This window comes from Periplaneta americana, chromosome 2, assembly GCF_040183065.1.
Source record: "Periplaneta americana isolate PAMFEO1 chromosome 2, P.americana_PAMFEO1_priV1, whole genome shotgun sequence".
NCBI classification, from domain to species: Eukaryota; Metazoa; Arthropoda; class Insecta; order Blattodea; family Blattidae; genus Periplaneta; species Periplaneta americana.
In genome coordinates, this window is record NC_091118.1 from 7023349 (window position 1) to 7042155 (window position 18807).

An 18807-nucleotide genomic window follows, 5' to 3' on the forward strand; every position below is an offset into this window, starting at 1 on the left:
AAGCGCGAGATTTCCTAGTTTACGTAAGTGGATGAACTACTTTTCTTCCCACCTATACCTAGTAAAGTGATTTGTTTGTCTCTTATGCCAGTATCATCGAACTCCAGTCGTGGAAGGGGGTAGACAACGGTGTTGATCTAAAGGTATAGCCAGGTTAATATTAAAAATGTTTGTAAAAATAAAATGATGTCCCTGTAGAATGTACATACAGAGTTGTAGTCTATGGCATTAACACTGATAGTCATAGTCCAGTAATGATCGGAAAATCACAGTTAAGCTTTGAGCGCTAAGCAATTCAAACTTTCAATTGCTTCTCCTGCAAAATGTATTCCAAATGACATCCATCATTGTTGCAGTGGACTCTTGAAATGAGAGAAGCAGGAATTTCAGCCCGCCATTCTTTATCAGTTCCACAATCTTGTTCTCTATATGATTATGAAGAAGAAGAAGAAGAAGAAGAAGAAGAAGAAGCTGCTACACAGCCAGAACTTACCTTGTGAATTGAAAATGAAGTTATGTTAACACTGAGCGAAACGAAGAACGGTGCTACCAACAGTGATGGAGTTCTGGTCAATTCCGAACACAATCGTCCACAGACTTTGTACACGGAGAAGTTCGAACCAAAAACCACTTGGTTGAAAACGAGAATGAGTAGTGATGCAGCCCTGCCTCTGAGGAGATATATAGTGCCTTATCTACCGGTTAACAAACAGCCAGATAAAGCTGTCAGACAGCTTACACAAGCATGGATTAGTGGATCATAGAAATGGCGCTTGAAGACAACCAATAGGAGAAAGGATTATTATTTTAAAATGTTGCAATATAACAATAGGATAATGCAATGCATTTCATTTTACAATAAAATATTAATAAGATATCAGTAGAGATAAATCACGTGACTGGTACCAAAGGTCAAGAGCTTGTTATCGTGTTCAGAGAGGATGCACAATCCACTCACCGTGTGATAAAGGTTCTGTATTTCTTAATTACTACACGATATCTCATTTCTAAGAACACATTATCCTTCGCTCCTATTGAATACATTTAAACTCAAAGAATGATTGGCAGGAAATTATGTTTTATTGCAGATATGGAATCCGATGCCAACAACAACAATGGTCAAAGCCCACACACCATAACTCAGACATATATACTCAGAGCAGAGATATATAGGCTAGGCCAGAGGTCTCCAAAACGCGTATAGTCATTCGTGATCCCGATGCTGCCCGCCGAACACAGTGTGCTGTAAGGCTAGAGAAGGGGGAGAGACTCGTACCTCAACAAATGTGAGAGGTCAGTGAGGGATTGCGGCAACGATCCCCCTTATATTTACAATTAACAACATCGAAAGGATAAGAAATATCATACGTTTGTATATTATTTTGACATATTAAAAAGCTTCTACTTTTGATAGGGGAATATTCAATAATGGAATAATTCATTTCGCATTACATCTAGAAGACATTCTCTATGCATGATTTTACAAATGCTCATTCTGTAAAGGGCTTCATTGATTTTCCAATATTCCAAGTTAGAACATAGCTAGCAAGAAGTTTTTTTTTAAAGACTGAGGATACGTGTGTGATTTGTGTTTGTATTTTCTTGTTTCAAATTTATCAAAATATTTGTATTATTTCACCTAAAATGAAACGAAAACTATAAGTATATCTTGCGAAACTGAGTGTAAACGTATCGTAATATAGTGATTATTATGTATAACCAACAGTTATACAGACGCCTCAAAATAAATTATTTTCACATGTTGAATTTTAACACTCTTAAAATTTTTCGGTCCACACCTGTGGAGTAACGGTCAGCGCGTCTGGCCGCGAAACCAGGTGGCCCTTGTTCGAGTCCCGGTCGGGATAAGTTACCTGGTTGAGGTTTTTTCCGGGGTTTTCCCTCAACCTAATACGAGCAAATGCTGGGTAACTTTCGGTGCTGGACCCCGGACTCATTTCACCGGCATTATCACCGTCATTTCCTTCAGACGCTAAATAACCTAGATGTTGATACAGCATCGTAAAATAACCCAAAATAAAAAAAAAGATTTTTCGAACAAATTAAACATTTCATATTGTTTCCATTAACACGAAAATATATTTCTCTTCCCTTTCATCCTTGAATGTACTACGGTCATGATTAGAAGACATTGTGAAACGGTGGAACACTCCGACCAACACAATGATAATGGCAGTCCGCCACTGCTCTTGGTTTGGGCATAAACATTGAGTACAATACAGGTGGGGATGGGAGAGGCGGACCGCGCGCATTACGTACTGGCTTCGGTTCCGTTCAGGGACTTACTCGCTAGTACGCTTTTGGAGACGTCTGGGCTAGGCCTACTTCCACCATGACGCACTATATGCATTTCTGGATTCACCCATGAGAGCTAAATGCCCTGTCCATTTAAAGTCTGGATTTAATGTTCCTAATTATGTTAGGTGACGAATACAACGCACTATGGTATCGGTAAAGTATTTTTTTATTTTTATTTTATTTTATTGGGTTATTTTACGACGCTGTATCAACATCTAGGTTATTTAGCGTCTGAATGATATGAAGGTGATAATGCCGGTGAAATGAGTCCGGGGTCCAGCACCGAAAGTTACCCAGCATTTGCTCGTATTGGGTTGAGGAAAAACCCCGGAAAAACCTCAACCAGGTAACTTGCCCCGACCGGGATTCGAACCCGGGCCACCTGGTTTCGCGGCCAGACTCGCTGACCGTTACTCCACAGGATTGGACTCGGTAAAGTAAATAATTACCAAAATCTTGACACGTAACTTATACAGATCTACATTTTTTTCAAAACCTACTACGTCTAACGATTTCCTGGTTCCAGGCCAGATAGCAGACATATGCAAGAAAAGGCTACTCTGTGAAATGTCTGTGATTTCATAGAAACAGGCTCGCCGGGTATCAGTGAAGAAACGAAAGCATTCTCAAATTTGTGTCTTTGGACGATTGCGACATTCCTGTGTGCCCTGTTTGATTCTCTCTTTCCTGCACAAAACAAGATGTATTATCGATCATATTAAGAGAAATACATAACGAAAATCGTAACATTTTAAATATATTTAATGTAAGCTCCCTTATTAGATATAACTTATAGGCTATTACAGATCGTTCAGTTGTATTGCATGTAGTGGTAAGATGCATTAACTTTATATTCATACGAGTAAACGCCATTTGACTTCATTTTTTGTATAGCCCTATTTTCTAAACATGGAAATTAAAATTCTAGGCCTAATTAACTCTCTATCATACTTTGTCAAACATTTATTAATGTAATTACAGACCCAAATTAAAGCCTATTAAAATACGTGAGGCACACGGACAGCAAAGCTGAAATTCACATCGTAACTTAAGCTGAGATGCGAACTACGTTCTCTTGTTTATTACATCTGTAAGTTGTAAATCAGGACTCACTTTAAATCAGTTTCTTACTTCAGTCGTAACACATCGTCCTCCACGGATTTGCAAACTACTTGGTTTGTATGATTTAAAGAGAAAGAAATCTTGAATTGTGACTCACCGCATCGAACGCAGGACCCAACCGCACATGTCTCGCGTCGCCACTCACCTACACAGAGCTCAGCTTCCATCCACCACACACAGAGGGCGGTTGTGTGTTGGACACAGTTCAGCCAATCACAATGTACCTACACTACGATTTTATTTTTCTTTTGGTCTTGTTTACTAATTGTACGAAGTACAGTTTTAGACAAAAATAAACACATTTTGGTATAATTACTGTAATTCAGAGTTAGAAATGAGTTTCAAATGTGTACCCTTATTGCTTCTTTGTAATTAATGTTAGATACATGTATTCAATTGCCTTTCACATCCCATATAGTTGTATAAACATGTAGCAGTAATGCAATAGAAAACTATATCTACCTCAAATAAAGTTGCCACATTCGACTCCCGTCCAGGGACCTAGAAACTCCGCAGCCCGGACAGAAACCAAACAAATGAGCAACTCATCCCGCTCGCTGATGCAGTGAAGAGGGATAATATGCGCAATTGCGTCGATATGGCATTCTAGAATAGGCCTACGCGCGGACTCCTTCGAAGTTGTGTCAGCCCTACGCCAGATCTACATGTGGAAAATAAACAGCATGACAGACAATGTTATTTTTATTCCAGGTAAAAACAGTGGAACATCGTCACTGTGCTAGCAGCTGGATGCGGGTTCGTACCACGCCGAGGGCGAAGGGATTTTAAATGCGATGAAATCGGAAGCTTGGCTTTCTCCGGGGACAAATAAAGCTATGCTCGCCCCCTGCCGTAGATTTAGAGCACGTGATAGAACCCTATTCTTGATAAAGGACTCCAGACTACATTTTGTAGGTCATAAAAAGGCGGCGTTGAATTTCCACTGAATATAAGTATTTCATATTATGCTTATAGTCTATAGTCGATATACACGCCCTTATGTAGTGAATTATAACAAACATACAGAATCAGGAACACTGAAAGTCCCTATGAGCAAAACACTTATTCCACTGTTGTTTCATCTAGGCCCTACATAGACTTCAAGAAATAGGGCTTAGAAAAGTAAATACAGAGAATATATGAAGGAAAAAAGAACAAAAAACACACAAAATTAATAAATGTGTAATGAAATAAAAATTACAAAAAAATCTTTATTGCTCCTATATACAATAAATGTAAATATGCCCATAACTTATAGCCAATGTGTAATTCCTTTTATTAAATTTAACAACAAAAAATATTGAGAATACACAGCGAATTTTTGTCATGATATTCCTGGTTACCAGCACCGGTATTTTATGCGTTCAACACAATGAGAAAAATACTGAAAGATTATAGCAGAATTGATTTCTGTGATTATTGTTATTCATTGTATTCTCGGAGTTTCATTCAGGAGTTGGAGTCAACTGTCATACCCTTATTCCTGGTTACCAGCACCGGTATTTTATACGTTTAATACAATGTGAAAAATACTGAAAGATTATAGCAGAATTGATTTCTGTGTTTATTGTTATTCATTGTATTCTCGGAGTTTCATTCAGGAGTTGGAGCCAACTGTCATACCTTATTCCAGGTTACCAGCACCGGTATTTTATACGTTCAACACGATGTGAAAAATACTGAAAGATTATAGCAGAATTGATTTCTGTGTTTATTGTTATTCATTGTATTCTCGGAGTTTCATTCAGGAGTTGGAGCTAACTGTCATACCCTTATTCCTGGTTACCAGCACCGGTATTTTATACGTTCAACACGATGTGAGCCTCTTGTCCACATGCCTTAGCAGTGTGGGCGATCATCCAACCAATACCGAGGTAGACTTTAGTGTGCTTAGCACGACGATCCCCCCACCCGTTATAGCTGGATTTCGTAAACAGATTTCTCTACCTATCGTAGCTTCCTAAGTGAATTACAATGCTGGGTGGATAACGGTCCCATACACTGGCCGAAATTGTAAATAAAAATTTCTTTTCCATGAGAACACTCACCTGGGAGTCTGGGAATGTTGCATTAGGCCACGACGCTACGGCGCGGGACTTCCCTCTGTTTAGTTGTCATGAATTACCTCAGCGGCTTGAACCACATTCACGCTGCAATTGTAAGCAAATCGTGTTTATTGACCCTCAATGCAGGCTGGCCTAATTTGAGTGACATCCTCTATCTACTGTACTTGATGCTGTACTACCTGATAAGGAAAGAGATTGGACAAGTGTGACGGGCTGTTGGTATTTCTTGAAGGAAGACATTATGGTGCAGTGTTGTCAAATTTTTACATGTTACTTTTACCTAAAAATTTTCTCTCAATATTTTCACGTAAATAACTAAGAGGAAGTTATGCCTAACGGTTGAGATCAGTTAAGTGAACCAGATCGAAAATCAAGAGCATGTTATCACAATCTACTATATACAGTCACGAAGCTTGGGGTGATTTTTTGCATTTCTCGCGATAGTTGCTAGCCGCTTGGAGCGCTGTGAGTACTAGGAACAATAGACTCTGTCACTGGCATCGTGATCTAATACAAGCCGTAAGGCAGACCACGTGACTCGCTTAACCCGATCACGAAGGGCGGCGTTTCAACCATATAAATTAATTGGAATGCATTTATCTAAAATGTAGTGTAATTGGGTTATTGAAATTTAAAACAATGATTAGGAGACACTTCAGACATAATTCCTTGCGAGTTAAGGTGTAATATTATTTTTTGCGTGAAAATTACGTTGTTCGTATGTGTAATACCTGCCTTTATTTCGATTAAATATTGCGAAATTCTTGTACATTCATTTATGCACGATTCAATAATTTTCAGTTGCACCGCACGGATATTTAGATATGTTGAAATTATAGGTTATGTTTACTGTACCAGTTGCCCCTTTCTGTCTAAATTTAGTGATCTCCAATGCCCTGCCACTACATAGCCTATATATGTTATGTCATATGGAAATTACAGGTTATGTTTACTATATTGAACTTATATACCTATATTCGCAATTATACATTATAATTAAACATAATGTCATGTATGACACCCATCTATTCTATTTGTCTGTATTTTAATACTACAATTGAGACTGAATTATTGCATTTATCTACTATCTAAGAGACGAACATTAATTTCATAGGACTGGTATGGTAAATTTTCTGTCTACAATTAAGGAAGATAGATGTGCTAAATTAAAATCACAATATAAATTCGTTTTTATTGAACCTCAAAATAGCTTCCACTCAAAACTATGTTGATGCGAACAGATTATGTTAACACGTAAAATTTTCTTCACATTAAAATAACACAGTTTCGTAATTATTTCTGCAACATATTACGCAACAAGTTAACGGAACTTATGGATACATTACACTGAATAAAACTTAGCAATGATACGCAATAAAGTTTTAATATAATATTTCACTGAGCTCCATACACTGAAATAGAAAACCCGAACAAACATTACGGCCTGGTCTAGATCGAAAAGGCATTGACCGTGCCGTATTTCGCATTGTTGTGAATGTAAACTGTGAAATGTTCGTTATCGGTTGTAATAACTGTAAATGGTTAACATACAATAATTTGAATAATAATATAAGACAAGGAGACGTTTGTGGTACTATAAAATACTGTAACAAAAAGAGGTCAGAGTCATCCTTCTTCCGAAAGATTCAGGACGGTAAGTTTATAAAATATAATAACTTATATACTTTATGAAAATAATATATAAACCTTATGTATTTCATATTTCAATAGTGGAAGGAAACTGTGAATTTTTTCAAAAGAACACGATATCGAAAGTACAATACATTTTATCGTCTGCTGGGGAAAGGGTCTGTGATGAGGCGATAGTAGTGATTCTGGTGGTTAGCAACTCTCTATGGATGCGTATTTTAACTGTCTATGTTTGCATATTTATGAAGTATTGGGCTTCGTGACTGTATATATAGAAATAGAAATATATAACTTATATTCTCCCTGTAACATAGTCCTAGTAAGCTTTTATTAAATTAATTTTCATCATTTTACTTGCTATCTCAAATATTAAATTAATTATGATTCATTGAATTGAATTAGCTCATAACATATTAAGCTAGTACTTTACATTATGGGTTTATTTAAATTAAAATTAATATGTAGTCTACTAGTCCTTAAAACTAAAGAATATTGCTGGAGAACCTTTTAAGTGTAGTGTAAATATTTGTAAATTAAATATGTATTGTATTGATTAAGGCTGGTTGAGTGGAAGAGAAGGCCTTATGGCCTTAATTATGCCAGCGAAAATAAAACATTATTATTATTATTATTATTATTATTATTATCATTATTATTATTATTATTATTATTATTATTATCATTATCAATATTATTATTATCATTATTATTATTATTATTATTATTATTATTATTATTATTATTATTATTATTATTATTATTATTATATACTAGACTGTGATGTTATCATGATGGAAGAGGTAGCGTAAGACCCCACGCACCGTGTGGTGAAGGTCTTGTCTTGCTTCAATTCAGCTGTGCCACTCCATTCAGGAATCCGCTCCTGAGCACGAGTTCTACTCTTTCAGGGGCGAGCTAAAGTTTTTCTGTATACATTATATTTTATGTTACAATTATTAGCAAAATAAATCAATTAAATACATAAAAAATTCCTATTAGCACCTTCTTCTGTTTCCAGCAACTGGTAAGCAGCCCTGCAGTAAATCCAGGATCTGGTAACCCATGACAACTTTATAATTGGTCTCGACATGGCGTCGTCCCACTTACTCCTTTATGAACATAATGTTAATATTGTCGAGACTCGATCAAGCGTCCCACAGAGAGCAGGGTGCGCGTGGAAGGATCTGGCGATGTGGCGAAGGAAGCTGCAGCCACGCAAACTAAAGGGGCGCGACGTAAGGGGAAGGACGGCACGCTGGTGCATGCCGAGAGGGGAAGAAAGCCAACTGCGGCGAGAGGTGAAGGGGGAGAAGACGCAGCGTGATAGATTATTCTCGAAAACGAATTGTCCAGTAACGGAAACGTCCGGAAGGCCCGCGAAGCGTTGCCTAGCAAATAAAAGGAAGCCAGCCTCCGAGAGGATTTCAGATTTGGACAGCAGCCCAGTTAGTCTTGTGTAGCAATGAAGCCAGCTTCGAGACCGGAGTTCGACTTGAGTGTGTCCGCAGCTGTGTGACCATCCTGGCCAGTGGACTGTCGCCGGAAGTCCGGAGTTCAAGTGCAGTGGACCGCAGTTGGGGGACCTGAGTTCGAAGTTCAATGGACTGTCTCTGAAGGTCTGGGGTTCGAGATATTGTGAACTCGAGTGACTGAGCTAGAAGAACTAGCCAAGGATAACGAACTGTGAACTGAGAACTGACAGTTCTGATTTGTAAATAGTGCTTTGTGAACATTAAATAAGATTAGCAGTACATTGTTGTTCTCAATAATCCAAGTAGATTGTCATTGTCGTCTGTGGAGTGGAATAACGAATACTGTGTTGCTGTGTGGAGTGGAAATCTCATTGTTGACGGGAGTGCTTACCTTCTATTATAGAAAGTGATTATTGTTGCTTTGAATAAAAGTTACATTCTTGTTAGAATTAAAAGTTACAATATAATGGTCCATACCTGGAATTAGGGAGAGATGAGGCTTACATGTAACATGCACAACAAGTTAAGAGTTAATAACAGGTAAACTCCAATAATCACTTTATCGGGTTAAACTGATGACACAATCCAAGTAGATTTCTAGAAAAGAATCCCCTTTAAAATGATATCTGAAGATGGAGGTTCAATTGGAAACTAAAAATATGTAGGGGTACTTGGAGAAGAAGTTATGGGACAGAAAATTCAATCAGCTGTTCTTGTTTTGAACAGTTCTGTTGGTCCGCCAGTCACTGTTTTTTACTAAACTTCAACTACTGCTTCACTTTCACATCAGTTGCAGTGCAGAACCCAAATTCTCCACAGAGATTGCAACAGCGGGGCAGGCTGGACGAAAACCAATCAGAAAAGTGTACAGGGATGAATGGGGGTAGCCAGAGAGACCATTCAGAAGTAAGGGGTGTCGCCATGTGTTTAGGAACAACAATGGAGTGATAAGGGGTAACCCCCTAAAATTCAGAGGGGTAAATATACTCCATCACTGGAATCGGTAGGTTGACTTACTTAGAAAAGACTTTTAGAGAATCCGGAGGTTCATTGCCGCCCTCACATAAGCCCGCCATCTGTCCCTTTCCTCAGCAAGATTAATCCAGTCCCTTCCATCATATCACACCTCCCTCAAATCTATTTTAATATTATCCTCCCATCTATGTCTCGCCCTCCCCGAAGTTATTTTTCCCCTCTAACATTCCGAACTAGCACTCTATATGCATTTCTGGATTCGCCCATACATGCTACATGCCCTGCTCATCTCAAACGTCTGGATTTAATGTTCCTAATTATATCAGTGAAGAATACAATGCGTGCAGTTCTGTGTTGTGTAACTTTCTCCATTCTCCTGTAACTTCATCCCTCTTAGCCCCAAATATTTTCCTAAGCACCTTATTCACGAACATTCTCAACCTTTGTTCCTGTCTCAAAGTGAGAGTCCAAGTTTCACAATCATTCTCAACTACTGGTAATATAATTGTTTTATAAGTTCTAACTCAGATTTTTTGATAGCAGACTGGATGATAAAAGCTTCTCAACCGAATAATAACAGGCATTTCCCATATTTATTCTGCGTTTAATTTCCTCCCGAGTGTCATTTATATTTGTTACTGTTGCTCCCAGATATTTGAATTTTTCCATCTCTTCGAAGAACAAATCTCCAACTTTTATAGTTCCATTTCGTACAATATTCTGATCACGAGACATGATCATATACTTTGTCTTTTCGGGATTTACTTCCAACCCTATCTCTTTATTTGCTTCAAGCAGAATTTCCGCGTTTTCCCTAATAGTTTGTGGATTTTCTCCTAACATATTCACGTCATCCGCATAGACAAGAAGCTGATGTAACCCGTCATATTCCAAACCCTGCCTGTTATCCTGAACTTTCCTAATGGCATATTCTAGAGCGAAGTTAAGAAGTAAAGGTGATATTGCATCTCCCTGCTTTAGCCCTCATTTTTTTGTGTCATTCCGTCTGGAGAAGTCCAAGTATATTCATGAATATCCTTATGGGGGAATGTTGTACTCTTGACAATTACATTTTTTGATGTGGCAAAGTGATTGACAATTAAATTTTTTGATGTGGCAAAGTTGACTAACCTAACTCCATTTTCATTACTACTTACGTGTAGGCTCTCTTTTCCAACTGTTGGTTTAAAAATAACCTCCTGTCCTACTTTAGCGTTGAAATCCCCCAATACTTAATAATTAAACAAATCCTGCCTAAATAACGCCAGAATAAAGAATTCCAGACGTAACACGAACCATGCCAGCTAAGAACCAGAGTCTGTGTCTTCATGAGAAAACAGCCGACAAAAATCGTCACACAATCAGACTCTGTGAATTATTAACTTACTCTACTTCAATATCGCCGTGTTGATTAGGCAACTTCTTCACCACATCTGAAGTGCGGGGGATTGCCTGAAGGCTGGCTTTTCCTATTTGGCAAGCGACTTTTGAGAATCACACGAATACAGTACAACAAATAACAGTCCAAAATAATGTGGACCGTGTTATGCGTCAATATATCAAGTGACTTTGCAACTTCGCAGTAGCAGGGTTTTAGTAAATGTTTACATCCAAATTACGTCACTATTTGTATTGATACAAAATGTTGCTTATCTATGAATATTGATTCATTTAATTTTCTGAATCAATTAAATACGTTTTCCTGTCATCATACACACGCATTTTCTAAGTTTTGTAGACGCTGTATTCAATATCAACATACATTACAGAAATATAGAGACATGGCGTTTAGCCTGGTGATGCATAACAAACAATATTAGGAACTTCAGTAGCTACAATATTATAGTACGAGGGGGATCCAGGAAATAACGACTGTTCGCGCATACCCACCGCGCAGCTGACTCTCCTTCCTTGTTTGAAGGTCAACTGGCTTCCTTAACATGTGTTCTCATAATGTTGTGAGTACTGGTTGCAACAAATCGCCATTGTGCATTTTGTGTTACTTCAAAATGAACGATGTGATTGATAATCCCGCCGACTGTGAGGTGAGGAGTGTGATTCGATTTTTGAATGCCCGACATTTGAAACCTGCAGAAATTTACCGGCAATTGAAAGAAGTGTATGGTGATACTGTAATGAATGAAAGAAATGTGAGAAAATGGTGCGAAATGTTCAACAATGGGCGAAAAAGTGTCCACGATGAAACTCGACCCGGACGCCCATCACTCATCACAGAAGACCTGAAGACTAAAGTGAACGACAGAATCTTGCAAGACAGGCGCACATCACTCGACGAATTGCATATTGCCTTTCCTGACATTTCTCGTTCTTTGCTTGGTGAAATTGTGTCGCAACATCTTGGCTACCACAAAATCTGTGCACGATGGGTTCCACGGCAACTGAGTGACCAACACAAAACCCAGAGAATGGCCTCAGCATTGACATTCTTGATGCGATATCACACAGATGGGGACGCCTTTCTTGATCAAATTGTGACTGGTGATCAGACCTGGGTGTCTCACAACACCCCAGAGATCAAGCGCCAATCACGTCAGTGGCATCATCCCTCATCACCCAAGAAACCGAGAAAATTCAAACAGACTCTCTCAACACAAAAAGTCATGGCTACTGTCTTTTGGGATCGCAAAGGTGTTCTTTTGCTGGATTTCATGCCAAAAGGCACTACGATCAATGCAAATCGTTATTGTGAGACTTTACGAAAACTACAGCGAGCCATCCAAAACAAGAGGCGAGGAATGCTTTTGAGAGGAGTTGTGCTTCTTCACGACAACGCCCGCCCGCACACTGCTGCTTCAACTCGAGAATTGCTGGATCAATTCGATTGGGAAATCTTTGATCATCCGCCCTATAGTCCAGACCTTGCTCCTAGCGATTTTCACCTTTTCACTAAGCTGAAAGACTTTCTGGGTGGTACGCGTTTTGGAAGTGATGAAGAGTTGAAGAAGACAGTGAACACCTGGCTTAATGAACTGGCGGCAGAGGAGTATAACATGGGAATTCTAAAGCTAGTGAACAGATACGACAAATGTTTAAATGTAGGTGGTGATTATGTAGAGAAGTAAAGGAAGCTTCAGTTATGTAACAGACTTTGTTTTTTCAAATAAATAAATATATTTTTTAATTATTAATACAAAACGGTCGTTATTTCCTGGACCCCCTCGTATATTATGCAACGAGCCTATAATGGTAGTAATTAAGACGCAAGTATGATTGTTTATGAAATGAGCGCAAGCGAGTTTCATAATTTTCATATTAGCGTCTTAATTACCATTATAGTCAAGTTTCATACGACTTTTTATGCTCGACCATATTTCTAACTTGAACGTATTCAAAATTATGGTTATGTGCGAACTGACCTGAATTGTGAGATGTGCGCGGACGCGAAAGTATTGATTTTTTCCGAGGCCGAATTTCATTGACCTTGGCACAGAATAAGATGAACATTACTCTGGTATAACCTAAAAATTCATTTAGAATTGAAAAACCAGATGACAAATTGAATTTATTTGAATATTATTTACAATTAACTCTAATTATTATAGTAACACAACGTAACCTTCTGCGACAGTATTGGATTTCCATCCTCCGTGACTTTTCGCTAATTCTCTTTCGATTGCATATCCGATAATAATCGATACTTGCGGTTTTATAACGGTACAAAGCTGACTTGTAATTGGCTGAGGTTTTATAACGGTACAAAGCTGACTTGTCATTGGCTGAGGTTTTATAACGGTACAAAGCTGACTTGTCATTGGCTGAGGTTTTATAACGGTACAAAGCTGACTTATTATTGGCTGAACACCTGTACTTTAATGAGTAGATGTACTTTAATGACATGCATTAAAGGACTGCTACCAGGGGCCTGTTTCTCAAAACTCAAGGACTAGTAATACTGGTCTGTACAGTAGTAATATTAGTTTATTTTACAAGTCTGTGTTTCTAGAAACTATAAGGGTAAAGTAGTAGTTACCAGTTCATAGACTAGTAATATTGGTCGATTTTACCAGTTAATAAGTGATTCTGTTTCTCAAAATGCTAATCTAGTTGATTATACTAGTATTCAACAGGAATATTTCTACAAGACTCTAAAGACTGGTGGTTTCTATACTATCAGTTACCAGTGACAACCTTTCTCAGATAATCAAAGAAAATATTATAGTTATTTTTTTATATATGGTTTAGTGATTGCGATTGAAGTGATGAAGAAGTTGTTGTGAGAAGAGCTAATACTATATCGAGAAAGAACAATTATTATTCCTTTAGGGGAGCATTGTTTAAATATAATGAAAGTTTAGGTAAAGTTCTGAAATGTTTGACGAGTTGTTAAATAGGCTATAGTGGGACCTGCCATAACAAAACAAACAAACAGAAGTCACGCATTATCAGCAAAGCTTCAAATAGAAATTGCTCTACAAATTGGGATTGATTATTTTCCAATGCCATCTGGTCTTTCTGCCGTAGACCAGCAACACTTCCAGAATTTTTTCCTAATAATCTAATACCAATTCATCAACTGCAGTAATTTTTGCTGGCTTTCTTTCTCCACTGTCAGTTCTTCTGACATTGTCAACTTTAGCCTACAAATTAAATATAAAACTACATTAATTTATGAATAAATCAAATTTAAAACTGAAAAAAAAAATTAGCAAATTTTTCATCAAGTCATATGTGACATTTATGTTGCCAGTAGACCCACTAGCTACATAATGTGCTCATATTGTGATACTGTGAACTTAAATTGGTACTCGTCAAAGTCGCTTTCTTAATGTTGGTCCAATAAGTGTCCCTAACGTATGCATAATCTTTGTTCTGAGGTAGGTCTATTAGTTCCACAGCATTACACATTTTTTTTCCATTGTTTACTTCATCGTTGTTTGTTAACATGCTTGAAAAAGTACCAAATAATATATCCTTTGATTCATTAAACATATTCAGTACAGTTAATTTGCTTTCCATTGATGGAATTTCAACCGAAAAGAGAAATCAAAACCAAAGCACAAACAACTTAGCCTTCTAACCTCAAATAACAATACCTACTCATGACTATAAACAAATGAACTCAATCAGCTGACTAGTGAAAAAAAATCATGTGACTAGTAAAAAATTGCCACAAGTTACTAGACTGGTGAAATAGTTTGAGAAACAGAATCTACTAGAGCTGGTGAAATATACTCTGGTAACTAGTAACTGGTGAACTACTAAACTAGTATTTTTGAGAAACAGGTCTCAGGTGTATAATTACTACATTTCGGCATGGTCGAGCATAAACAGATTTATGATTCATGTACGATAAAAATTATATGTCTTGCATAACCTCCATATTACAGGTTGTTATGTATGGTTGTGAAACTTGGACTTTCACTTTGAGAGAGGAACAGAGATTAAGGGTGTTTGAGAATAAGGTTCTTAGGAAAATATTTGGGGCTAAGAGGGATGAAGTTACAGGAGAATGGAGAAAGTTACACAACGCAGAACTGCACGCATTGTATTCTTCACCTGACATAATTAGGAACATTAAATCCAGACATTTGAGATGGGCAGGGCATGTAGCACGTATGAGTGAATACAAAAATGCATATAGAATGTTAGTTGGGACACCTGATCGGAGAAGAACTTTGGTTAGGCCAAGGTGTAGATGGGAGGATAACAGGCGTATTAAAATGGATTTGAGGGAGGTGGGATATGATGATAGAGACTGGATTAATTTTGCTCAGGATAGGGACCGATTGCGGGCTTATCTGAGGGCGGCAATGAACCTACGGGTTTTATAAAAGCCATAAGAAATCGGAGTCTTTAGTGAGATAACACAGACCACAAGTTGCAGGCCTACCAAATTACAAACTGGACATTGAATCGAAAGTATATATAAGCTAGGTAGGTCTATATCTAACGTAGGCCTAATATTTCGCGAGTAGGCCTGAACTTGCTGGTGGACTAAATTTCTTGCAGGTCGTCATTTTACATTTCCAGATTCATTCTGGTGTAATGCAGGCCCACACCGATTGAGGGGTACACGAAAACAAAAGTAGAGAGGGAAACTAACGTCAGTACCGCATACTGACGTCGGCACTGGAGGCGAGTTGAAAGAATAACTCCGTGTCATTTGTGACTGACGTTAATTATGTAGGCTATGTAGAGTCACTGAATGGCGAAAAATATGTCAGGGATGTCCGATGCCGTCTGTACTAATTGTAAATGTCTGATACCGTACTGAAGGGTGTTACCTACAGGTCTACGCATATTTTGTGTACCTAGGCTAGATCTAGGCCTAATGATTGTAGGCAAGCTTTCCTCTCATAGTCTATCTGAGATATAAATAAGTTAGGCCTAACTGTTTAATTTGACACTTATCTCTTTCGATATAAGTATGGCGATCACAGCGTACATAACCGTAAACCCTGCTTAAGTTTTTCGAGCTATCAGTGGCGTACTATATCAACATAATCAGGACAACTTTCTAGGCGTGAATGTAGATTGGTTGAGCAACAGTGATGCCAACGGAAATGCTTTCGTTCACATAGATATTGTGAATAAATATAGGCATAAAAATGACCTTAGTATTGATGTGAATGTGAGCAGCAGGAATATTAGAGGCAGTCAGTGGCGTATCAAGGTCATCGAACAGTGTCAGGCGACATACTTACTGTGCTTGAAATAGCCCAGATGAGATGAAGGATCAATGGCGTTTCACAGTCACACAATAACAAGAATCTTGTATGATTTAAACCGACAGTGACACCAACATAAACAATTTTCAAATATTTTTATTTGAATATTTTGTACAGTAATTTGAACAATAAATGCAAAGATAATTCAATAGGCATATTGATAATAATAATAATAATAATAATAATAATAATAATAATAATAATAATAATAATAATATTCACAAGGTATCAGTGACGTGTCAAGCCCCAAACACAACAAAGCCACACAACACGAGAGTAACGCCAGCCTAAAGCAATGAAGTAACAGCATTACACGCAGAGCAGTGATGCCAACACAACACACTCCCGCCGATTACTGTGGTATAATGGTATTGCTGTCGTGTTGGCAGCACTGCGCCTGCTCAGTCCTGCAGCATGGCCGCCACTTCTGTGTGCCCGCACTCACTCGCCAGGTCCAGGGCCGTCTGTCCCCACTCATTCCTCGCCCCCCGCTCAGCGCCATGCTGCAACAGCAGCAGCACCACTGGGGCGTGGCCATGCAGTGCTGCACAGTGCAGTGCAGTCCATTGGTTTAGATCATCAGGCTCGTTGGGCCGCGCCCCAGCTGCCAGCAGCAGCTCACACACTGCAGGGTGCCCACAGAGTGCAGCCTCATGCAGAGCAGTGCGGCCAAAATATCCTCCCTTCACATCCGGCCGCGCCCCGGCAGCCAGCAGAGCCCTGCACGCATCCTGGCGGTCTTGCCAAGCAGCCAGCCACAAGGGCGTGCAGCCAGCATTATCCACGGCGTTCACCTGGCTGCCTGCATCCAGGAGCAGCTGCACCCTGTGTGTGTCCCCCCGCATCGCTGCCCGGTGTAGCGTAGTCCTGCCACGTCTGTCCTTCTGCAGCAGACAAAACAATCTGGTCAGAGGAAGCTCGGTCAGCTTGGCGCAGTAGTAGCGACAGTAGCCATAACTACAATTATGTCAGTAGTAGCGACAGTAGCCATAACTACAATTATGTCAGTAGTAGTGACAGTAGCCATAACTACAATTATGTCAGTAGTAGTGACAGTAGCCATAACTACAATTATGTCAGTAGTAGTGACAGTAGCCATAACTACAATTATGTCAGTAGTAGTGACAGTAGCCATAACTACAATTATGTCAGTAGTAGTGACAGTAGCCATAACTACAATTATGTCAGTAGTAGTGACAGTAGCCATAACTACAATTATGTCAGTAGTAGTGACAGTAGCCATAACTACAATTATGTCAGTAGTAGTGACAGTAGCCATAACTACAATTATGTCAGTAGTAGTGACAGTAGCCATAACTACAATTATGTCAGTAGTAGTGACAGTAGCCATAACTACAATTATGTCAGTAGTAGTGACAGTAGCCATAACTACAATTATGTCAGTAGTAGTGACAGTAGCCATAACTACAATTATGTCAGTAGTAGTGACAGTAGCCATAACTACAATTATGTCAGTAGTAGTGACAGTAGCATAACTACAATTATGTCAGTAGTAGTGACAGTAGCATAACTACAATTATGTCAGTAGTAGTGACAGTAGCATAACTACACTAATGTCAGTAGTAGTGACTGTAGCATAACTACACTAATGTCAGTAGTAGTGACAGTAGCCATAACTACAGTAATGTCAGTAGTAGTGACAGTAGTCATAACTACAGTAATGTCAGTAGTAGTGACAGTACACAACTACAGTATTGTCAGTAATTGTGATACTAGACATAATAATGTCAGTAATAGTGATAGTAGATGGTGAATCTGATCAGAAAGAGAAAAAGGAATTGGTTGGGTCTAGTGAGTCAGTTTTTGTTACAGTGCAGTACCTTTTTCACTTTTAATTTAATTTTAATTCAACGGCTATATAGCCAGGCAGGCTACAGAAATAATGTACAGTACAGTACTGTAAATTATTTACTGCAAAAATAGTGTAAAAGTGTTTTCCTCTGTAAGATGTTTAATAATACTGCAACATTTGTCAACAACATTTTATGTCCGTGTTAGCCTAGTTTTCAGTTATCCGAGGAGGCGAATAATTGGAGTTCTGCTGTATTAGTGGTAGTGGTGACAGTTAGTGTCCGTCATTGCTGTTTAACTGTAACCATAGGAACAGGTCGTACTTACTGCTTCCTGCTGGCGCCTCATTATCTTGGACAGTAGATATTGTTTGAGGTTTGTCGTCGGTTTCTTGCTTGCCTGTAATAATAACAATTCTGAATTAGAGGAAGCTCAGCTGGTTAGGTGACAATCTGACTTGAAGCTACAGCTTTCACAAATGAATGAAGCTGATGGCCCAATGTACAGCGTCGGGAATACAGGCAACAGCTGCCAGTGTCTACGAATAATGCTCAGGTGGAAGCTTTTACGTCATGTAAACCCTCACTCTAATTAATGCTTTTCGTAAGGTTTTTAAGCAAATGTTATGATGACTTCTGAGGGAAATTACCACAACATAATCTGCATTTTCGTATGAGTTGTTCAGAAATGCGTCACAGATCC

The 18807-nt window shown here is 38.6% G+C and overlaps 1 protein-coding gene across 6 annotated transcripts in view; it reads right to left on the bottom strand.

Moving 5' to 3' along the window:
* Positions 1–18807, bottom strand: part of LOC138712308 (meiosis-specific nuclear structural protein 1-like) — a 138292-nt gene that overhangs the window by 48817 nt on the left and 70668 nt on the right. The window contains exons 19-20 of one of the 6 annotated variants that reach the window (XM_069843986.1): positions 18433–18504; positions 16372–17177 (exon numbers count right to left, since the gene is read on the bottom strand). The exons of the other annotated variants lie outside the window; for them this stretch is intronic. Of the exons in view, the coding sequence (XP_069700087.1) occupies positions 16695–17177; positions 18433–18504 (555 nt within the window). The 3' untranslated portion in view covers positions 16372–16694. Of the gene's footprint in view, positions 1–16371; positions 17178–18432; positions 18505–18807 lie in introns of those variants that run through there. 6 annotated transcript variants of the gene reach the window in all.